The sequence below is a fragment of the Trachypithecus francoisi genome, unplaced genomic scaffold (assembly GCF_009764315.1).
Source record: "Trachypithecus francoisi isolate TF-2019V2 unplaced genomic scaffold, Tfra_2.0 Lachesis_group2, whole genome shotgun sequence".
In the NCBI taxonomy this organism is placed as follows: domain Eukaryota; kingdom Metazoa; phylum Chordata; class Mammalia; order Primates; family Cercopithecidae; genus Trachypithecus; species Trachypithecus francoisi.
The window spans coordinates 77,056,771-77,081,639 of NW_022681465.1; the positions used below are offsets into that span (position 1 = coordinate 77,056,771).

Consider the following 24,869-nt stretch of genomic DNA (forward strand, 5'->3'; position numbering starts at 1 on the left):
GGAAATATTGCAGCTAAGCTTTAAAGTAGTTGGCATTAGTTGTTAGACACAACAACAGCTCTACAAAAGGCAATATGCTGAGTTCGTTTTCAACTAGCCCAAACTTGCCTCAAAAGATCCGGGACGTGGACACCCTGGTATATTTTTTCTTGAAAAGCTTATTTCCTTCCTCCAGATAAAGGTGTATGGTCACTGAGGTGTGTGCTGACAGATGTGTTGATCTCCTCTCTCCGTTAAACTGAAGGGCTCCAGGTGTGGCCACACTGGGCTTCTAAATGCCTAGCAAAGCCACAGATGCATCCCTCTTGGTGTCTGAGGTGTTCACATTCCTAGGTCTTTCAGATCTGTATTCCTCATGAAAATAAAAACTCTCTACGATACACTCCGTCCTCGTGGGCTTTTAGTTTTACTAGGGAGTTTTTGTTTTCTTTTGCTTCCCGCCTTCTTTCTGCTTCCCTTCTAGTTAAACCTCTTTTTTTTTTTTTTTTTTGAGGCGGAGTCTTGCTCTGTCGCCCAGGCTGGAGTGCAGTGGCCGGATCTCAGCTCACTGCAAGCTCTGTCTCCTGGGTTCCCGCCATTCTCCTGCCTCAGCCTCCCAAGTAGCTGGGACTACAGGCGCCCGCCACCTCGCCCGGCTAGTTTTTTGTATATTTAGTAGAGACGGGGTTTCACTGTGTTCGCCAGGATGGTCTCGATCTCCTGACCCTGTGATAGTTAAACCTCTTTAGGATGGCTCATTAGCACTTTGTTTTGAGTGTGTTGAGCTCTTTTGTTCACTGGGAAACAGATTTATGAAATGTTACTATTACCGTGATTGTTCTGTTTTTCCTTTTATGGCCTGTCTTAGCTCAAGGCCCCATGCTTGCTGATACTGCTGACAAGGTTTTCTATTTCCAGATCAAATTGAAGTAAACCTTACTGGCCCTGTTACTGAAACTGTGCATGGGGGTCATTTGCTGTGAGGTGTTTCTATGGCTTTGAGCCAGGATGTGAACATCTCTAGTGTTCATGTTATTTCCTGAGACGAGTACTCACGGGAAGTAGAATTTATTACAACCTGCTGTTTGAGTTCATGAAAAGTAGGACAATATGAGACTCGGGGCAATGAAAGACTTACTAGGATTCCTTCTGGAACTGATTTGTCAGTGCATTCATGTCTTACCCAGTCTTTAAACAGTATTTCATGATAATGGTCTGCTTTTAATTGCTGGGCTTTACCTTACCCTTTTTGTGATTGCAGGTGCTACAGGTATGGATCTCTGGCAGCTACTGTTGACCTTGGCACTGGCAGGATCAAGTGATGCTTTCCCTGGAAGTGAGGGTGAGTTCTGCTTTTCCATTTCCACCCTCAGTGTTTTGAAACAACACTGAATTGTATTTGTTACATCCAAGTTTTTTGGATGATTTTATTAAAAGATGCAAGTTTTACATAGCAGCAAATAGGAAACTTTACTGAACTTTAAAATTAGAAACTAGTAGGACTTTTCCGTGGATGTTTAGGAGGAATGCAGTAGTCAGTCAACTTTGGCATCTGGTGTTTTCATGTCAAAAATTAATGCTACAAATCATGCTGAGGACATTTATGTTGAAGAAAAGCCAGGTCTCTTGTTCTCAGGCTCTGGGAGAGATATTGAAGTTACACTGAAGGGTTATTAGCTTACTGTTCACTCAGTTCATTTGTGACTAAGGATATCTAGTCTATTTCCAGAGCTCAGAATTCAGGCTTGTTAATCATATTCTCTGAGAAAGGAAATTGCAGGTTTCAAACAAATTTCACCTCTCACTCTCTGGGTGATTGCCATTTGGCTAAGTTGAGGGAAGAGACACCTGAAATAGTTGAATGATATACCCAGAAATTATGAGCTTCCTTCCCCATCTCTATAATTCTCCCTCCCTTTTTTATATCCCTCTGCTGGTAGAGAAGTCTCAATATGTATACACTATGTTTCATAGCAGACCTAACTAACTAAAACAAGGAAGAGTAATGGAAGGGAAAGGGGAAAAGAATTTTTCTGTCAGAAAGAAAACTGTGCTCTCTAAAGGGTGGTGGAAGACTTTTTTTTTTTTTTTTTTTTTTAATGAGTACTTGATACTTTTCCTTGCCTGTGCTTCTACAGAAGAAAGAAACAATGTATTTCTCCCATGCTATGACACTGAATTTAGTTGTTGCTTTAAGAGTGTCTGACTCCCCTTCTCACCATTCAGCTCATGTTGGAAAATAACAGTTTAACAGCAGACTTAGCGCCTTAAGATGTCCTCCCTGACCTTCTAGCCAAAAATAAATCCGTAGTAGTGAGCTGCTGAGGGTGACCAGAGTCACTTAGAAAACGAGAAGAGTAAAAGATGTTATTTTATCTCTTAAAGCAATTTAAAAATATTTATAGAAAAGAGTCATAATTGTTTGAAATATTTTTTGGTCTCTCTGGTGTTATAATGTCAACATTATGCAAGTCAAACATGGAGAGAATTGCAGGCTCCATTTCAGCAGCTTTTCCCATGGCTGGTTTTAGACCCTGGTTCTGAGCCAAAGAATTGCAGCTGAGATCCTCTGCTGCTCCAAAGTCATGGTGGCTTAATCTCTCGTTTCTTCATTAAGGTGACTTTCACTCCACTGGGCAAGATTTGAGGAATTTAAAAAACTTGTGAAATGAAAAGTATGGCATAGGAAATCTTTAAAGAAAATTAAAAATGCATCCCCAGCTGAGAGATTAGAGCTCAAATTACATTTTAGAACTAGAAAGTCTGCACAGAGCATCTGTTTCCACTGCTTCCACATTTTACTAAATCTTTGAGCTCCTGAGTAAAGGGAAAACATCATTAGTTGCTTTTAATGCTTGCTTTTTGTTTTTCTTTTTAATAGTTTTTGTTTGATTCACTTATTTGTTTAGGGAGAGCAGAAGATAAGCAAATGCAGTGGTTTATACTAAACACAAATCATATATCCTACCAGTGGTTACACATAGGAAGTAATTTAACAGAGAAGAACACTTTTGTCTCCTTTTTTTTTTTGTCTTGTTGAGCTAACCAATATTTCTTTTTCCTTTGGAATATGTGCATATTCCAGAATCCTTTCTTAAAATGATCTAAAGGTTAAGGATGGGGTATGATGTTTATGTAAGAAGGCATATGTAAGCTCATTCCAGCATGTGTGTGCATGCTTGCCTCTGTGTGTGTGTGTGTGTGTGTGTGTGTGTGTATTCTAGTTCTGGTCACTTATCTAAGGGGTTCATGGGTTCAGCCAAAGTTACTGCATAACATGACACGGGTCAGTCTCAGATGACATTTATGGGCCATGTGTTTGTTTTTCTGCCAGGTCTGGATTGTAGCCAAATCATTTTATTTTTATTGTGTCTCCTATTGAATAAGGCAGACTAAAAGTGTAGTTGAAATTTTAAAAAAAGAAAAGATACTACTATTGAATTCAGTTTGGTCAGTGAAAGATGTGGCACTGATGGGTAAGTGATCTTGGAAGCATCACCTGGAGAAAAATCACCCAGGAGCTGGTAGAAGATGACAGACCTCTGTGCATAGGGAAGGGTGGCACTTGAGCAGGGATTTCTTGTTTGGGCAGATGAGCAATTAGAAATATACTGGCCCTGAAAGGATTTTTTTAAATTAAATCTAATTGCCCTGTGGGAAATTTAATGAGAACTAAATTTCAATAGTGCCATTATTGTGTTAGCTAAAGTGTTGTAATAGATATTTTCTGTCTCTCATCCTTAACATGAAGCTCTCATCCTTAATATGAAGCTCTATATCTGCTCCTCAAAGCCAGTTGCATAGTCTTGAGGAGAATTTTTTATTCCAAAATCAGGAATGATCCACAATGCCTTGTTTTCAAAGGGCTTCACATGGTTGACCTGTCAACTGATTGTATCAAAATTGCTGCTGCTGGAATGATGTTACTAGTGAGAAATGTGCATAAGGATCTGATGGATAAAAGTATTCTTCCAAGGAGTGCCTGTTATAAATTAGGTCATATATCTCTACTATTTCAGTCAGTCCACCCCTGAATATACTCTTTGACCTCAGTAACCTAAGGTGGAAGTAGGCGAGCCCCTGTCTTGTAGTTCAGTCTAGCTAGGACATGAGGAATGTCTTGAAATTAATGAGAGACTGTATATCTTTAAGGTTTAGATTGTGTGATGAAGAGAAATGGTCAAGATGCCCTGAAAAAGAATAGATCAAGGTGGACTAGAATAGTTAATTCAACAAATTCAATGTACTGATAATTCTTAAGAGCTTCCTATTTTCAAAGCCTGCACCTATGGCTATGAGGAATACATTGATTCTTCCCTCAAGGAACTTTTCATGGGTTAATAGATCAGGCATGTACACCAAGAATTACAATATCAGGCATTGTATATTAACTATCAAAATGGCTTGAATCACACTTTATAGAAGTGATGATGTTGGGAGGGATACCTCAGCTGTAGTGAATTACAGCTTCATGAAGGAGGCTGGCATTGTTTCAATAGAGACTAGAAAGTCGGGCTTAAGATTTTAAAAGGCTGAGAAGAACAGAAGGCTATTATAGGAATAACTTATGCAATAAAGCAACAACATAAGCAGAAGTGTACAGATGTAGATATGAGATGTCCATGGAGAACAATTCATTCACTTACTGAGTGTTTATGTATATATATATATATATATATGGCACTGTCTAGTCAATGGATGGTTCTATTTTAGCATTTAACATTCAACAAATATTTCTTGAGCACTTACTTCGTGGAAGGCATAGGATTAATTTGGCCAGGGTGTGTGGTACATAGGTGCTATATTTGTAATTATTCCCCTTGGAAGCAAACTTAGGTCAGTAGGTTTGAGTCAAATTATAGGAGGCCTAGAGATAGCAAAGGCATTATGGAAAAGGCAAGACTTGCTGGGCCCTTGAAGAATCGGTAGCATTTGGAGAGGAAGAAAAGAAAGAGGAATTGTATGCCATATCCAGCAAGTAATGTTGGAGGCCAGAGAAAAGTGCTACCTGCATGATGGAATAGTTTGTATGTGTGATATTTATATGTAACATATATAATACCTATGTATAATATTTATATATATTTACCTATAACATATTTATATTTGTATGCAATACATAAACTATATATGTACATATATGTGTGTATATATGTACACTATATGTATATAGTATATATATATATATGCATGCCAGTTTGGTGTGGCTTATAGGCAAAGCACATAATTGACATCACTCAAATTCTGCAAAAGGTGTTATATCATTCTACACCCTTCAAGGTAAGAGACTTAGGAATGAGGTGCCACATCCTAAGGGAACCGAGAGCCCCAAAATAATGTTTTCTGTATATTTTGAACATTTTTCATAAACCTATGCACACTGACAAAACACTTACTTGAAAGAAAAGACACTCCTGTTCTCACTGCTATCAGATAGGAGATAATGGCACAGTGGACAGAACAATTTACTTTTTCACATAAACTCTATCCCACTACAGGTGAAGTTCCACAGAGCCCTGAGAGGATGTCAAGACATGTCGGATATATTTCATACAAGTATTAGAGACATGGTTTCAGTTAGTAAACAGTAATGAATGCATCTGTTAAATGTGTTCAAGAATGAACAATTCAAGGCTTTCCATTCACAGTGAAGATGGGGAGAAAAGCCACAGAGCTTTTCATTGCTGCTGTCTTGACCATCATCCAGAGGCAAGAAGAAATCTTCTGGTGTGTTCTAGTGCCACGGACTGCATCCATGTACATCAGCAATCCTCTGACCCCTTGTCCTCCTGATACTGCAGACTTTATTTGATGTTGGAGTTCAGCAGGTCACAGCAAGCTGGGTTAATCTAGATGGTGCCAATGTAGATAATGACACAAAAAAAGTCTTTCAAGAAGCTTTTATTAAGTCATTTTACAGATTCAAGGAGGAATTTTATGTATTTATTTATTTATTCATGCATGCATGCATGCATGCATTTATTCATCTTTTTCTTTTAGAGATAGGAAGTCGCTCTGTTGTGTAGGCCCCAAACAGTTCTACTAGCTTCACACAATCCTTCTTCAGCCTGTAGAGTAGCTGGCATTATAGGTATGAGCCACTGTGCCCAGTCCAAGGAAGAATTTTGAATGTATATTCCTGCCTTTAAGGAGCTCACAGTCTTTAGAAGAGAAAACAGAGAAATAAACATAATTTAATTGTGATCCTCTTAGGTTACTAAAGGGTTTTAATCTAGGTAATAATACTGTTAGATTTTTACTTTGTCAATAATACTACTAATAGAATAAAAGTGAATTCAAAAGGGATGAATTAGAGGAGGAAGGTGATGACAATAGGTCAGGAGAGAGATTAAGTGTGGCAGGGGTGATAAAAAACAGATGGATCACAAACACAGGGATGTTAGGAAGACAGAATGACCAGTACTCAGAGTCCAATTAACCTATGGATTTTTTTTTTATGAATTAATACTTTTATTGACTAATGCACTTACCACACAATGTAGAAACAGCTTCATCCATCAGGACCATTATTGTCAGGCTTGCAAGCATTGTTTCCAAAGTTTACAGTGAAGTTCAATCTTAGATATCCATAGATAAGCAAGTTAGACCAGTGAATCTCACCCTTTCCATTACCTTCCTCTTCTTATATGTAAAGATCATAGACTTTAAATTTATTATTATTATTATTTTATTTTTATTATTTCTTATTATACTTTAAGTTCTAGGGTACATGTGTATAATGTGCAGGTTTGTTACATATGTATACTTGTGCCATGTTGGTGTGCTGCACCCATCAACTCGTCAGCACCCATCAACTCGTCATTTATATCAGGTATAACTCTCAGTGAAATCCCTCCCACCTGCCCCCTCCCCATGATAGGCCCCAGTGTGTGATGTTCCCCTTCCCGAGTCCAAGTGATCTCATTGTTCAGTTCCCACCTATGAGTGAGAACATGCGGTGTTTGGTTTTCTCTTCTTGTGATAGTTTGCTGAGAATGATGGTTTCCAGCTGCATCCATGTCCCTACAAAGGACACAAACTCATGCTTTTTTATGGCTGCATAGTATTCCATGGTGTATATGTGCCACATTTTCTTAATCCAGTCTGTCACTGATAGACATTTGGGTTGACTCCAAGTCTTTGCTATTGTGAATAGTGCCACAATAAACATACGTGTGCATGTATCTTTATAGCAGCATGATTTATAATCCTTTGGGTATAACTCCAGTAATGGGATGGCTGGGTCATATGGTACTTCTAGTTCTAGATCCTTGAGGAATCACCCTACTGTTTTCCATAATGGTTGAACTAGTTTACAATCTCACCAACAGTGTAAAAGTTTCCCTATTTCTCCACATCCTCTCCAGCACCTGTTGTTTCCTGACTTTTGAATGATTGCCATTCTAACTGGTGTGAGATGGTATCTCATTGTGGTTTTGATTTGCATTTCTCTGATGGCCAGTGATGATGAGCATTTTTTTCATGTGTCTGTTGGCTGTATAAATGTCTTCTTTTGAGAAATGTCTGTTCATATCCTTTCCCCACTTTTTGATGGGGTTGTTTGTTTTTTTCTTGTACATTTGTTTGATTTCTTTGTAGGTTCTGGATATTAGCCCTTTGTCAGATGAGTAGATTGCAACAATGTTCTCCCATTCTGTAGGTTGCCTGTTCACTCTGATGGTAGTTTCTTTTGCTGTGCAGAAGCTCTTTAGTTTAATCAGATCCCATTTGTCAATTTTGGCTTTTGTTGCCGTTGCTTTTGGTGTTTCAGACATGAAGTCCTTGCCCATGCCTATGTCCTGAATGGTACTACCTAGGTTTTCTTCTAGGGTTTTTATGGTATTAGGTCTAACATTTAAGTCTCTAATCCATCTTGAATTTACTTTTCGTATAAGGAGTAAGGAAAGGATCCAGTTTCAGCTTTCCACTTATGGCTAGCCAATTTTCCCAGCACCATTTATTAAATAGGGAATCCTTTCCCCATTTCTTGTTTCTCTCAAGTTTCTCAAAGATCAGATGGCTGTAGATGTGTGGTATTATTTCTGAGGACTCTGTTCTGTTCCATTGGTCTATATCTCTGTTTTGGTACCAGTACCATGCTGTTTTGGTTACTGTAGCCTTGTAGTATAGTTTGAAGTCAGGTAGTGTGATGCCTCCAGCATTGTTCTTTTGACTTAGGATTGTCTTGGCAATGCGGGCTCTTTTTTGGTTCCATATGAACTTTAAAGCAGCTTTTTCCAATTCTGTGAAGAAAGTCATTGGTAGCTTGATGGGGATGGCATTGAATCTATAAATTACCTTGGGCAGTATGCCATTTTCACGATATTGATTCTTCCTATCCATGAGCATGGTATGCTCATCCATTTGTTTGCGTCCTCTTTTACTTCACTGAGCAGTGGTTTGTAGTTCTCCTTGAAGAGGTCCTTTACATCCCTTGTAAGCTGGATTCCTAGGTATTTTATTCTCTTTGAAGCAATTGTGAATGGAAGTTCATTCCTGATTTGGCTTTCTGCTTGTCTGTTACTGGTGTATAAGGATGCTTGTGATTTTTGCACATTAATTTTGTATCCTGAGACTTTGCTGAAGTCTCTTATCAGCTTAAGGAGATTTTGGGCTGAGATGATGGGGTTTCTAAATATACAATCATATCATCTGCAAACAGGGACAATTTGACTTCTTCTTTTCCTAACTGCATACCCTTGATTTCTTTCTCTTGCCTGATTGCCCTAGCCAGAACTTCCAAGACTATGTTGAATAGGAGTGGTGAGAGAGGGCATCCCTGTCTTGTGCCAGTTTTCAAAGGGAATTTTCCAGTTTTTGCTCATTCAGTATGATATTGGCTGTGGGTTTGTCATAAATAGCTCTTATTATTTTGAGATATGTTCCATCAATACCAAATTTATTGAGCGTTTTTAGCATGAAGGGCTGTTGACTTTTGTCAAAGGTCTTTTCTGCATGTATTGAGATCATCATGTGGTTTTTGTCTTTGGTTCTGTTTATATGCTGGATTATATTTATTGATTTGCATATGTTGAACCAGCCTTGCATCCCAAGGATGAAACCCACTTGATCATGGTGGATAAGCTTTTTGATGTGCTGCTGGATCTGGTTTGCCGGTATTTTATTGAGGACTTTTGCATCGATGTTCATCAGGGATATTGGTCTAAAATTCTCTTTTTTTGTTGTGTCTCTGCCAGGCTTTGGTATCAGGATGATGTTGGCCCCCTAAAATGAGTTAGGGAGGATTCCCTCTTTTTCTATTGATTGGAATAGTTTCAGAAGGAATGGTACCAGCTCCTCCTTGTACCTCTAGTAGAATTCGTCTGTGAATCCATCTGCTCCTGGACTTTTTTTGGTGGGTACACTATTAATTATTGCCTCAATTTCAGAGCGTGCTATTGGTCTATTCAGGAATGCAGCTTCTTTCTGGTTTAGTCTTGGGAGAATGTAAATGTCCAGGAAATTATCTATTTCTTCTAGATTTTCTAGTTTATTTGCATAGAGGTGTTTATAGTATTCTCTGATGGTTGTTTGTATTTCTGTAGGGTCGGTGGTGATATCCCCTTTATCATTTTTTATTGCATCTATTTGATTCTTCTCTCTTTTCTTCTTTATTAGTCTTGCTAGCGGTCTGTCAATTTTGTTGATCTTTTCAAAAAACCAACTCCTGGATTCATTGATTTTTTGGAGGGTTTTTTGTGTCTCTATCTCCTTCAGTTCTGCTCTGATCTTAGTTATTTCTTGGCTTCTGCTAGCTTTTGAATGTGTTTGCTCTTGCTTCTCTAGTTCTTTTAATTGTGATGTTAGAGTGTCCATTTTAGATCTTTCCAGCTTTCTCTTGTGGGCATTTAGTGCTATAAATTTCCCTCTACACACTGCTTTAAATGTGTCCCAGAGAGTGTGGTATGTTGTATCTTTGTTCTTATTGGTTTCAAAGAACATCTTTGTTTCTACCTTCATTTCGTTATATACCCAGTAGTCATTCAGGAGCAGGTTATTCAGTTTCCATGTTGTTGAGCGGTTTTGATTGAGTTTCTTAGTCCTGAGTTCTAGTTTGATTGCACTGTGGTCTGAGAGACAGTTTGTTATAATTTCTGTTCTTGTACGTTTGCTGAGGAGTGCTTTACTTCCAATGATGTGGTCAATTTTGGAATAAGGGTGATGTGGTGCTGAGAAGAATGCATATTCTGTTGATTTGCAGTGGAGAGTTCTGTAGATGTCTATTAGCTCTGCTTGCTGCAGAGATGAGTTCAATTCCTGGATATCCTTGTTAACTTTCTGTCTCGTTGATCTGTCTAATGTTGACAGTGGGGTGTTGAAGTCTCCCATTATTATTGTATGGGAGTCTAATTCTCTTTGTAAGTCTCTAAGGACTTGCTTTATGAGTCTGGGTGCTCCTGAATTGGGTGCACATATATTTAGGATAGTTAGCTCTTCCTGTTGAATTGATTCCTTTACCATTATGTAACGGCCTTCTTTGTCTCTTTTGATCTTTGATGGTTTAAAGTCTGTTTTATCAGAGACTAGGATTGCAACCCCTGCTTTTTTCTGTTCTCCATTTGCTTGCTAGATCTTTCTCCATCCCTTTATTTTGAGCCTATGTATGTCTCTGCATGTGACATGGGTCTCCTGAATACAGCAAACTGATAGGTCTTGACTCTTTACCCAGTTTGCCAGTCTGTGTCTTTTAATTGGACCATTTAGTCCATTTACATTTAAGATTAATATTGTTATGTGTGTGAACTTGATCCTGCCATTATGATATTAACTGGTTATTTTGCTCGTTAGTTGATGCAGTTTCTTCCTAGCCTCTATGATCTTTACATTTTGGCATGTCTTTGCAATGGCTGGTACCAGTTGTTCCTTTCCATGCTTAGTGCTTCCTTCAGGGTCTCTTGTAAGGCAGGCCTGGTGGTGACAAAATCTCTAAGCATTTGCTTATCTCTAAAGGATTTTATTTCTCCTTCACTTATGAAACTTAGTTTGGCTGGATATGAAATTCTGGGTTGAAAATTCTTTTCTTTAAGAATGTTGAATATTGGCCGCCACTCTCTTCTGGCTTGTAGAGTTTCTGCCAAGAGATCTGCAGTTAGTCTAATGGGCTTCCCTTTGTGGGTAACCCGACCTTTCTCTCTGGCTGCCCTTAAGATTTTTTCCTTCATTTCAACTTTGGTGAATCTGGCAATTATGTATCTTTTGAGTTGCTCCTCTCGAGGAGTATCTTTGTGGCGTTCTCTGTATTTCCTGAATTTGAATGTTGGCCTGCCCTACTAGGTTGGGGAAGTTCTCCTGGATGATATCCTGAAGAGTGTTTTCCAACTTGGTTCCATTTTCCCCCTCACTTTCAGGCACCCCAATCAGACGTAGATTTGGTCTTTTTACATAATCCCATACTTCTTGCAGGCTTTGTTCATTTCTTTTTCTTCTTTTTTCTTTATATTTCTCTTCTCGCTTCATTTCATTTATTTGATCCTCAATCGCTGATACTCTTTCTTCCAGTTGATCAAGTTGGTTCCTGAAGCTTGTGCATTTGTCACGTATTTCTTGTGTCATGGTTTTCATCTCTGTCAGTTCGTTTATGGCCTTCTCTGCATTAGTTATTCTAGTTATCAATTCTTCCACTCTTTTTTCAAGATTTTTAGTTTCTTTGCGCTGAGTACATAATTCCTCCTTTAGCTCTCAGAAGTCTGATGGACTGAAGGCTTCTTCTCTCATCTCATCAATGTCATTCTCTGTCCAGCTTTGATCCGTTGCTGTTGATGAGCTGCGTTCATTTGCAGGGGGAGATGCACTCTTATTTTTTGAATTTCCAGCTTTTCTACGCTGCTTTTTCCCCATCTTTGTGATTTTATCTGCCTCTGGTCTTTGATGATGGTGACGTACTGATGGGGTTTTGGTGTGGGTGTCCTTCCTGTTTGATAGTTTTCCTTCTAACAGTCAGGACCCTCAGCTGTACGTCTGTTGGAGATTGCTTGAGGTCCACTCCAGACCCTGTTTGCCTGAGTATCAGCAGCAGAGGCTGCAGAAGATAGAATATTGCTGAACAGCGAGTGTACATGTTTGATTCTTGCTTTGGAAGCTTCTTCTCAGGGGTGTACTCCACCGTGTGAGGTGTGGAGTGTCGGTCTGCCCCTAGTGGGGGATGTCTCCCAGTTAGGCTACTCAGGGGTCAGGGACCCACTTGAGCAGGCAGTCTGTCCGTTCTCAGATCTCAAACTCCGTGTTGAGAGATCCACTGCTCTCTTCAAAGCTGTCAGACAGAGTCGTTTGCATCTGCAGAGGTTTCTGCTGCTTTGTTGTTTTTGTTGTTGTTGTTGTTTAGCTGTGCCCTGTCCCCAGAGGTGGAGTCTACAGAGACAGGCAGGCTTCCTTGAGCTGCTGTGAGCTCCACCCAGTTGGAGCTTCCCAGAGGCTTTGTTTACCTACTTAAGCCTCAGCAATGGCGGTCGCCCCTCCCCCAGCCTCACTGCTGCCTTGCAGTTAGATTGCAGACTGCTGTGCTAGCAATGAGGGAGGCCCCATTGGCGTGGGACTCTTCCGGCCAGGTGTGGGATATAATCTCCTGGTGTGACCGTTTGCTAAGACCCTTGGTACAGTGCAGTATTGGGGTGGGAGTTACCCGATTTTCCAGGTGTTATGTGTCTCAGTTCCCCTGGCTAGGAAAAGGGATTCCCTTCCCCCTTGCGCTTCCTAGGTGAGGTGATGCCTCGCCCTGCTTCAGCTGTCACTGGTCGGGCTGCAGCAGCTGACCAGCACAGATTGTCCGGCACTCCCTAGTGAGATGAACCCAGTACCTCTGTTGAAAATGTAGAAATCACCTGTCTTCTGTGTCACTCACGCTGGGAACTGGAGACTGGAGCTGTTCCTATTCAGCCATCTTGCTCCGCCCCTTTAACCTGTGGATTTTTGACTTGGGGAACTATCAGTGCCTTCTTTTCCATCCACTTCTGAGTTTCTGCATTTTTAATTAATGATCATCAGCAATGACTCATTTTGAATGCAGTGAAGTCCTGGTGCACAGTTCAGCCTATTAGCACTAAAGTGGTACTTACACAGAACAACTCTGTAGGGGAGGAAACACGCTGAGGGTGGATGACAGCAGAGTTTCTAAGCTACGCTTCTTTTGTACCATTTCTCTGAACTCCTCATGCCTGTGTCTACCCCGGTGCCACAGCTCTCTGCTCAGCTCTGCAGTATGGCTGTGATATGGCTCAGGCTACTATGCAGTGAGGGTCTACAGCAAGGACAAACGTCTGAACTCCCTCCTCATTGTAGTCTCTGGACATTTGTGACTCTATCCCGAGACCTTGACAATCCCCCAAGTATTTTGTCATTGCTAGAGTATCTACTTAACTCATGGATGCAATAAAATATATGCAGGATGAGTTGAGAACAGCAAAGCCATATGCTGGGCAGAGTCTGGGAGGTTGGTTAGGCTCCCACAGAAACTGAGTGACTCATCCCTACAAAGAAGCTGGCAGTGTGAGTGATTAGATTTATGCCACAGCTAATTAGTAAATTGAAGGAGTGGGACCACCCAAGAATACTTACAACCCTGACTGTTAGTTAAATTCACACATGCCAGTGATCGAGTATATTTCTGGTCTTCCACATTAGATGCCAGCTCTTATGGGACCAGAGCCAGCCCTGGTTATATAATAGAATGTTTCCACACCAGTTTGGTTCAGTACCCTAAATTGGGGCTCTTGTTATGGGGTAGACAGGAATGAGGTCGACATAATGTATTTGGTGTTTGGTGATGGCAAAGAGTACCTGTTCATAGACACACCTGGTTGTTCACCTCTGGCTAGAGACCAACGCAAGTTCAACTGTACAGAAGTCCATTTTGGCCTTTACTGGCCCAGCCAGCCTCTACCTGAGATCATTCCCTACAACAAGGGGCCCAGGATTCCTCAGTCACCCCAGCACCTTTTCCCAAGGAAAACCATCTCATGAAGAACTTGCCACTGATGATTTTCTCCTCACTGTGCATTGAATTCAGTAGGTTTCTAACTGAAAACTGGTTCCTTTTAAACCTTCTTAACCTTACACTGTATATGATATAGAACTGTAGGCAGTTCAGAGTCATCAATAAAGACATCTTTTGGGGTCTCTACTTGGCTTGTAACCACCTGCTTATCCACAGTATTATGCACCTAGGCTTGTCATCAGGCAGAGTCACCAGCAGCCACAACACAAGGGTCCACCTTCATCTTTCCCAAGCAGCAGGCAATGTCGCTCCATTTTGACTTGTCTGGCAATACTCACATGGATTGTTAAATAATGCTGTCAACAGTGTCATCTTCAAACCCAAAGCAAAGCTTCCTTATCATCTGTAGTTAGCAGCATAAAGACAGTGATGATGTGTAACATAAACACACTTTGAAATCTGATGCAATTGACCCTACGAAGAGAATATTCCTTAGTGCCCTGTCTGGCAACTCCTGGAGAGACCAAGAGGCCTTGGGGCTTAGAGCACTTCTTCAGCCTCAGCTGCAAATCCATTTTTTCTAGTTCCTTGTTCCCAGGATGAAGCCACAGTGTTTCATCAGATACATCTATCAGGAATCTCTGTTTCTGTCTATGTAACAATTTAACTTAAGCCTCAACCTTCACAGTGTATGCATCACATTTCCATGGAAGGATTGCAGGTATTAGAAGATGATGGATCATGTCTTGACCACAGGGGAAATGTTTCAGGATGTTTTTATAGAGGCTTTCACTAACAAGCAGGACACGGGATTGGCAGAGAGGTGGGGGTAGGGGGCAGGTGAAGGGTGGCATTTGTTGTGTGTCCCTCTTCTAAATGAAGTTATAATGACATCTGTGTTTCAAGCATGTGGCAAGTTTGGATTGAGCTTGAAATAAATACAATTTAATTGGTTTCAAATAACTGAAAAAAATGACCATTCCATGCCCTGTGTAATAAAATGTTATGGAATTAAAACTCACTAGATGTTAAAATCCATGAAGGATATTTCCTTTATGCCCATCCTTCAGCATTCTGATGAGGATCTTCATTTATTTGTTGAATGAATAAGTGAATCAGCATCTAAATCCTGACCTTTGATTTCCTCAGTTCTCTCCTGCAATTGTCACTGATGCTCTCATCTCCAGTCCTGAGCAAGGCAGGAGTTGCATTAGTATCCCCTTATAGTGGGAGGGGTCTAGAAATAGCTGTACCACTTTAGAAGCTAGGCTCTGTGGGCTTTTCCTGGTGATGGAATGATTTTATTTTCCTGCTTTATACTCCGGTTACCACCAAGATCAGAATTCTGCCCTAAACACTAATGTGTGAGAGCCTGATGTCCTTCCTAAGTCTTGTCAACCTCTTTCCAGGTGACTGAACTCTGAACCCCATGCACCAGTCACCAACATTCTGCATTAAGTGACCCGGTCACCCAGCACCATCCCCCTGACACCACCTTTATCTCTACACCACCTACCTGATTAAATCTCCTCAAATATTGACAGACATAATGATGCCTGAAGATCCCAAATCCAAATTTTCTTTACCCCTTTGGACATTGAACTTTAGATTACAAAAGACCCTGACTAGGGATCCTGTGGATAGCTAAGTCAATTTTCTTAGCACCATTCCTTAAATATCAAGTCTTTCTAATTTGTCAATGAGAGCACATCTTGAAGTATGACACTCTCCCGTTAAAAGTCAATTTATATTAATAAAATCCTTAATTTCTTGATTTCTGAATTTGAAAATAATGACACTTTGTGTATCTTTTAATTTTTTGGCAAAACCTTCCAAATTTGGGGAAGGAGAAATAATATTGACTACTGGATAACCACGTGCTATGTGTAAATATTAACAGATTGCCTTAGTGGACACTGAATTGATGATGTTTGCCACATTATATTTTACAGAGACTTCGCTCTTCCAAAAATGAGAGGTCATTTTTCAGGAGAGGACCATTTTGTGTTTGGCTAACATTTAGGACATATAATTTCTTCTCGTCTGCGTGCCACTGACCCACTGCATCCCTGGTTGGAGCAAGAAGAGCCATGCTTTCCTTAATAATTGCTGATGGTGAAACGATGTATTGTAACAAGAACAGAGGAATAGGGAAACAGGAGAAAGATAGTCAGTTGAAGAGTCCTGCCCTGTATCAGGGCACCGTTTGGCCAGCTGGGCTTGCTAGGACTAGAATATAGAAAGAACATGAAGTGTCATACTCAGATAGCTCTGGCTACATTGACAAACTGGTATATCATGGTGCCCAGCTTTCTTTGTTAGCTGGGCCAGCATCATACCCTCTAGTATTTGCTCTGAACTTCATAAGCATGGTTGACTAGCTTTCTCTTCCTCTGCAGTTATCATTCAGACTGAATAGTTTCTAAGAAGGCTCTTATTGAGAAATAGAAGGAGGTAAGTTAACTTCTGTGCATATCTTGGCCATATTTGCTTGAGAAACTGATGTGTATACTATAGCCATTATGGGTGTGAAAGGCAAAAGTATAAGTGCTCTCCAGTATGACCTGGCTATCTTGTCTTACTTCTATATTTGATTGCTAAAAATATATATTCTTAGGTCAAAAAACTCACTTTAATGGAAAAAAATAGAAGAATATTAATAACCAAAAGAGAAGAATATTAAGAACTTTAACATGAGACATATTTAGATTAAAACCATCTCTTTTTGGATTTTGGGGGGTGATTTCTCCAACATATTTGGAACTGGGTTGCTATTCACCCAAAGGTGGAAACTTTTGATGTCGGGGAATGCCACTGATGCCTTAAAGCAGAGGGTAAAAGGAAAAGACTGAAATTCCAGGCTAAAAGAGGAGAGTATGGCCACCACTGAGCCCAAGTTAAAATTCAATAAATACTGTATAAATTAGAGATATATTTCTGCAGTTGGTTGATAGAAGCTTACTATGATCTGCCTAAGGGTGCATCAAATTCCTCTGGTACTTTGATTCTATTATTGACTATCACTTCCTTGGGGGCAGCAGTTAATCAAGCAGAGGCTTATCTTGTCAGAGAGTAAAGGGAACCATGAAGGAGCTCGCTGGGAGCAGAAGCTGGTCCTCAGAGATGCTTAGGGTTTAGGACCAGTAAGAGGCAGTCTCCACACCACCCACATCTGATTCCTGTTTCCTTCTTCTCTGCTGTGGTCAGGAGAAACAGTTTAGATTAGGTATTTCAGAGCAGTGGTGTTGGACTTTGTCAAAACTGCATTTGAATCCCATATATGAATTGTGTGACTTTTTTAAGGTTGAGTTCCCCAGAAGTAGGATGCTGAGGCAAGGATTCCTATGAAAGTGAATTATTAGAAAATGGTCCAGGGAGAAAGCAATAGGAGAGTAGGAAAATGAGACTGGGAAGGTAAAGAAACCATCCTCAGGAGGATGCAAATTTCTACACGCTATCAGTTGTCCAAGTGCAGGTAAAACTGGCTCCAGCAGCCTGAGAGCAGCTGACACAGAGACACAGGTCCAGAGTGTGGGACTGAAACCACACATGAAGCCTGTATGCAAAAAAAAAAAAAAAAAAAAAAGTAAAGAGGGGCTGGGCGCGGTGGCTCACACCTGTAATCCCAGCACTTTGGTAGGCTGAGGCGGGTGGATCACGAGGTAAAGAGTTCGAGACCAGCCTGGACAACATGATGAAACCCCATCTCTACTAAGAATACAAAAATTAGCTGGGCAGGGTGTCGGGTGCCTGTAGTCCTAGCTGCTCGGGAGGCTGAGGCAGGGGAATTGCTTGAACCCAGGGGGCAGAGGTTGCAGTGAGCTGAGGTGGTGCCACTGCACTCCAGCCTGGTCAACAGAGCAAGACTCTGTCTTAGAAAATAAAATAAAATAAAATAAGACAAAATAAATAAAATAAAATAGACAAAGAGATGAATCTACATCACCAAAGCACTGACAGCATCTGCTACAGTGACTTTGGTAGTTTCTTAGATTCTTGGAGCCTCAGTTTTCTTATCTGTTAAGTCAGAGGAAAATGACTTATTTAAAAAGGCTTCAATGAAGTAACACAAGTAAAACACCTATTGAGATTAGTATACAGGAAAAGCAGTTACTGAATACAATTAGTCAATTGGTAATTGGTAATAATTATGTATAATTCCTATAATTATAGGAAGCTCTATATAATTATTCTATATAATTCCTATAATTGGAATTACCAATAGGCTAGTTGTGTTTAGTAACTACTGTTATTGTCCTCAAGTTGAGTTATTATTGCAAACCCTGAGGCCTAAATAAACATGCAAAATAAACTGACATGTGGAATTTTATATATAACAATATATGTATGCCTAAAAGAAGTGGTTCATTTGCACAAGGAAGTTTTAGAAGCTACAGATAATTTTAATAATAACTACAGAAAACTATCTTGAAAATGTTTCTAATGTTTAAGACATGATAGCATAAACCTTTATAAAACGGAATACTGTTCTATAGTTATAGTTGTAAGAATCAGTGTTTAGAGGATGGGTTTAATGAAATTGTACTGCTCTAGTTCCTGTGCTTCTAATAAAATTAAATCTGATTAATACAGCAAGTAGGTCTTTGGTGAGTTGATTCTGATGCTGGGAGTGATTTTCTTAATTCTTGCTCAGAAAGCCATCCATGAAAATTAAATGAGATAGCATGTATAATACCTGGTATAGTTACTGGTAAGAGGTTTTTAGTAAAGGTCAATCTCCTCTTTGTTTACCTTCTCATCAAGAGAGGAAGAACAAGGAAAATTAGGTTGCTTTTTTGAGAAAATGCTTTATGCCAATTACAATTATCTGAAAGTAGAATGAATGTCTAGGTTAGGCAAGACTAGAGTTAAAACGTGGGTGTGCAGAGCTGACCTGCCAGGGTACTCTGTACGGAAGTACATGGAAATGTATGTGCAAATACACCTTCATATAATTGTTTTGATCATACACAGTTTCCACATGAGATTATATTTGAATGACTAATTCAGCAAATATAAAAAAGGCAGAAAACCAGTGGACAAGATGATTCCTAAGGTTCCTTTCTTCCTGGTCTATGCCCTAGTGTATTATTTGAATTGATATTCAGTGGAACACAGAGTTACTGCTGGAGATTGAGTTATAAAAAGATTCAAATGGGTTACTCCATTGTATCTACTTAGGAAATCTTTTTTTAAAATAACTGATAGATGTTCAGTTGTGAGAAGCAAAAGGTATTTCCGGCTATCCCTTTATAGTTGTGTACATGACTGCAGAGCCATCATTTCATGCTTACTTCCCCACATTCATGTACCATTTTCTCAAAGGAAAATGATTGAATTAACTGCTAGTTTTGATTCTGGGGTTTGTTTTAAGCAACTGATATTTAAATCCACCTAGTCCTCTTTAGCTGTTCTCCTAGAAACTTTAATATTAAGAAACAGTTGAACTTACACATTTTGTAAAAGAGTTCAGACAATGAATTCATTCTTCTTGAAATGCATAGAAGTACCCAGGTGCTAGCTATACCCAAGGGCCTTTTCTAAATACAAAAAGGATTGACAAACCAAGCATTCATCCTGGCTGGGTCCAACACTTAGGAATCAAACCATGAACTTGCTATTCCTCTGTTTGTGGTTAACTTGTTTGTATATTTTTGAGGAAGATGATTCAATGCAAGCAGTAGTTTTATATAGTACATTAAGTAAATTTCCTATAGGATATACTTAATCAGAAAAATATTTTTGGACTAGAGCTCACAGAACATATGTTTACAATAGTTTTCAGAAAGTGAGGGGCTAAATGAGGATTTCTCAACTTTGGCACTATTGAGATTTTAGGTTAGATAATTTTTCTATGGTGGGAGGTGTGTCCTGTGCATTGTAGCAAATTTATCAGCATTTGTGACCTCATACCCACTAGATACCAGTAGCCCCCTTCTCAGTTGCAACAACCAAAACAACTATAGACATTGCAAAGTGTCCTCTAGGGATCAAAATGGCTCCTGCTTGAGAACCACAGTCTAGATCTGGTAGTTGCATATTGAACTGACAGTCCCCAGGATTGTTGTGGGGATCAAATTAGATAAAACTTGTTTAAGCTGTTTAAAAAGTAAAACAAATACATATAGTTACATTATACCTCTTCTTTTCATTTGTTACTCATCTAAGATTTTTTGAGCCAGATGATGGAACCCATAAATAAATTAACCTTAAGAGGCTCAAAGGTTTGCCAGGTAAACAAAGAGGTTAGAAGAAAAAGAGAGATCATATCAGATGGGCCTTAATGAATGTCTGTATGTAACATGTACAAAAAGTTACGGGAACCCCAAGAAAGGAAAGGCTCTTTTTGAATGAAATCAGAGAAAACCAACTGGACCATACAGTTGAAGCTCTATAATAAGAATTACCAAGTAACTAATTGTAACTAAATACTCTTTCATACAATGTCATATATCCATGTAGTTTTTAAATCTAGAAGTAGTTAAGGTTCATGATTATCATTTCTCAGGGACACTACTGAAGTGGTATCAAATCTAAATGAGCAACTTAAGAACTGAAGTTGTTACAGACAGCTGTTAATTCCCTTTTTCATGCCTGCTCCAATGATAGCCAACAATCAAACAAAAATAATAAAATAAAAACGAAAGCAAAAAATCCAACTCAGATTTCACTAAGTATAGCAATAAATATCAGAGACATTAGGGAATAATAATAGGTCAAAGCAGAAATTCATTCCTCAGCATGTTCTTCAAGTGGAAAAATTAGGTCTGTTTTAGTTCTGTTGATTCTAAAAGAAACATTCAGACTATCAAGAAAACCTGTTTTAAACTCTAAATCTGACACTGTAGATAGATAGATAGATAGATAGATAGATAGATAGATAGATAGATAGATAGAATTCTGCCTAACTAATTATCTGCTGGTACCAAAGAGATTGACAAAGAGATTCACTAACCTACCAGAATTTTCCAACCTTGTTCCGGGGTATTCTACATTAAATATTCATTAACAAGGAAATTCCACATAAAAGCTGGTGTGCTTGATGGAGCCATATTTACATGAAAGGTTGCAGCAATTTCTTCTTTAAACCTCCTTTACAATTTGACCAATTCCATGTTCCAGGGAGTACTCAGAGGTTGATTAGGACCTGATTTGTTAGCTTAGCGTGTGCTGTACTAATGGTTATGAGTCACATTTGTTTTGGAAGATCACCCTTAAAGCCTGTCACTCATGCTTGTTTGTGGGAAATGCAACAACTTAAACATCAATAACAAATCCCCATGAATGCACGGTCATATTTGAGTGATTCTAACAAATGCTTCCTTTCATTTCTCCCTTGACAGCCCTAAGAATTAAAGACTAGTGGAGCAAACTGGGAGACATCCATGAACATTTATTAAAGGAAGCATAGGAGAGTGTGATAACTGCAAAGCCAGCTGTTGATATTAATATTATTGGTGTGAGATTAAATTTCATCAGTCTTAAAACCTGCTTTTTACCACCAGAAAAATCAATCTGCCATATTTAAGGTTACATTAATGTGGAACATTCCACATACTGAACTGTCACATGCCTTTAAAATAACCATGCCTTGCAGGGTTTTTTTTTTTTTTTTTTTTTTTTTTTAATCATTACAAGTGAAACAAACAGCTGACAGGTGGGGATCTATTGGTATATTCAAGTTTTTCATGTGAAAATTTCCCCCAACATTATTTGTAATCCCAACTTGATTATGAGAAACAAACATACCATATATAGGCAGAAGTATGTATCAGTAGCTTTTATATTTGGCACCTCACTATAAAATCTGTATTATGTTTCAGTGAACATATTTATGTCTTATACCTGAGTTTCTGGTTGCCTTCAGCTTTCCTCACTTGAAAAAAACTATGCTTAAAAAACTATAATTTAATATTAAAGTTAATGAACACAGCAAATATTTATTGAGGACCTATTATCTACCGGGTACTATTCTCAGTGCTTGCAATGCCTCAATGAACAAAAGAGATAAAAACCTCTACAATCATGCTGCTTTCTTTAGTGAGATATGTGTATGTTTGTGGAGTGGAGGACATGCATATGAGGCAGACAATAGACTACAAAAATAATAAATTATCTAGTATTTTATAAGACAGAAAGAGCTATGGAAAACTGCCCCATTTGTTCCTCATCTGAGTATACTCAAAAGTTGATCTTGAATATTTCATATGAATCTCCTAGGTTCTAAATGTTAGAAACTAATTAAAAATAATTTCAAACTAAACTAAATATCCTTGTGATCTCACTGGCTAGAAGCCTCAGGACCAGCCCTCACTGTTTACTGATGAGAAAGTTGAGGCCCAGAGAATTAAATGATGTAGCCAAGATTTCAAGCAGTTACTGTCACAGGTAGGACCAAGACACACAACCTCCTTCTCTGGTGTGCTTTTCTCAGTTGGTTAACATTTAACAGCAACTGTTTTAGTTGATAAAATTTATTTGAAAATATGTTTGAAACAGGACAAAATCATCAGCAGAAAGAAAATTTTGAAGTTTATGAATTATGTTCAGACAAGACCCTTATAAAATCACTCTCCTCTCTCCAGTGGCAGAAGTGTGGCCCCTGACTCCTCACCCATCCTCATTCATCTTTCATATTCCTTGAAAATTACCACTGAGTATTTTTCTTCTGCTTCCTGCAGCACCAGCAGAAAAGATGAGGATGGGTCTCTTGATTGCCATCACAAATCTCTTTCTTATTCTTGCTTCCATTCTTATTCTGTATATAACTTGGACTTGGCCATCATTCTTAGAACTCCACTAAATTATTTGATTAAAAGATTGTTTATAAGTCTAGAATTAGAACGGAATTGAAAAGGCACTGCACATTATGATGGAGAGGAATAAACTCCAGTCAAAAGTCATGGCTTCTGGACTCACCACCCTAAGGCAGCCTCACTGGAACTTGGTTTTCCAAATGTCAGTGGGGTTTTAGAATTTTCCTACTTGCAAGCTTGTTGTGAGGATTAAACGGTTAAGAGAGATTGTGTCTGTTATGGAATTGTGAAAACTGTAAGTTGCAGCCCACACTATAAAAATCTTAGTTACCTCTGTCCTTTCTCTAAAGACAGGTTGCTAGTGGAATAGACGTTTGCCATTATTTTGAAGGTTGCATTATGCACATATTATGTTAGGGAAGTTGGTCGTCTGAAAGTTGGAAGGGACCTCAGAGGTCCTATATTAGACCAACTGCGGTTATTCCTTAGAATAAGCTGGGAGTTTTCTGAAAAAATACAAATTCTGAAGCCTCATACATAGAGATTCTGATGTGGAAGATCTGGAATTGATGGCAGCAGCGGCCCATCTGGAACTGCTGCTGTGAAGATGCCGGCTATAGTGGGGGAGGTGCAGCTGGGGCTGTGCCCTCCACAGAGTGCCAGGTGGGAAACCTGCCCCTTCTGAGTTGGCAGGTCTGAAGCCCAGTGCTCTTCAGGCACAGTTGCAGCTGCCCATCTATGGCTCCAGACCTGGGCATCCCTGCGCTCTCAGGGGCACAGGAAGCACCCCCTGCTCCTGCAGGCTTAGAAGTGCCTGCTATCACTCCCTGGCCTCTCCCTGCTCCTGCACCCAGCACCCGCTCCGGAGTGGAGCAAAGTCGTGGCCAAGCCTGGATGTTGTCATGACCTGGAAAGGTGTGAACACACTTGGGGCAGTGCTGACACACCAGCCTCCTGGCACATTAGCACTCTCTGGACTTTGGACACCAACCAGCATGGGAGGGAGACTGAGGGGGCACTGAGGGGTGGTTCAGCGCAGGCCTGCAGGCGCTCCTTGGCATGAACAGCCTGGGTGATGTGGATGACGTGTAGATGGTGGCAGGAGGCAGACAGGCTCCTGGGCAGAAAGAGGCCAGTCCCCAGTGAAGCTCCACCTTCAAGCCAGGGATGGCCGGAAGCCTGGTGGCCGATCTATCAGTTCCAGGTGGAGTCCTTGGCCTGGAGTGAGAACCTGTGCTTTTTCCAGGTCTGCCCATAGCCATCCATGGACCAATAAGCACACACTTCCTCCCTTCTGATCTCATAAAACCCTGGACTTATCGAGACTCAGGCAGATGTCGGGATGATCTGCCTATGGATAGGAGCTACCCACTTCAGGTCTCCTGAGAACTGTACTGTCACTCAGTAAAGTACTTCTTCACCTTACTCACCTTCCAGTTGTCTGCGTATCTCATTCTTCCTGGATGTGGGACAAGAACTCAGGACCCACTTAATAGCAGGACTGAAAGAACTGTAACACAAACAGGGCTGAGACATGCCTTCCCTGCCCACCACATCGTGGGTGACAAGAAGAGAAGAACTGCAGCCCTTTGGGGAGCCCAGACCTGTGTGACACCCTCTTTGGGGGCTCTGCGGTTTCTGGCATCTCCAAGCTCCCAGGCCTCACCACATTCCCCTCGTCCAGATGCAGTCACCCACAGTGGAAGCCATTTGTGGTGTATCAGATGCAGCCGCAGGCTTGCATGGAGCTGGTGCCTGTGCTGGTGCCTGGAGCTGCTCCATGCAATTGCACCTTGACAATTGCTATTGCCAAGCATCGACAGCCCCACTACAGCAGCTGGTATACCTGGCTGTACACAGTGGCCGGATCCCATGCTTACCCACTGACACATCCCTCATTGCTCCTCGCCTGGCTTGCCCTTGGCAGGCATAGGGTACAAGCTGGTAGCACAACCCGAGCATAGCCTACCAGGCCATTGGCAGAACAAGCCCAGTGGGCCCGAGCAAAACTTGGGTCAAAGGTGCCACCAGCCACAGAAAGGAAACACAAAGGTTTCTGGCTGGAAAAGCAACACATGAAGAATCCTGCAACAGAATGATGCTCTGGAGTGTTTTCTGTGTTAGGTGTGCTTGTTTGTTTGACGAAAGCTCCAAACATGAGTCTGAAGATTAGCCAGTTTGGGAAGCCTTGCTTCAGCTTTCTA

At 40.2% G+C, this 24,869-nt stretch overlaps 1 protein-coding gene across 2 annotated transcripts in view; it reads left to right on the forward strand.

Annotated features, from left to right (window-relative positions):
• GHR (growth hormone receptor) overlaps nt 1-24,869 on the forward strand; it is a 337,885-nt gene that overhangs the window by 151,029 nt on the left and 161,987 nt on the right. For both annotated transcript variants that reach the window (XM_033179464.1, XM_033179465.1), the window contains exon 2: nt 1,241-1,321. In XM_033179464.1, coding sequence (XP_033035355.1) covers nt 1,252-1,321 — 70 coding nt within the window. In that variant the 5' untranslated portion in view covers nt 1,241-1,251. The remainder of the gene's footprint in view (nt 1-1,240; nt 1,322-24,869) is intronic.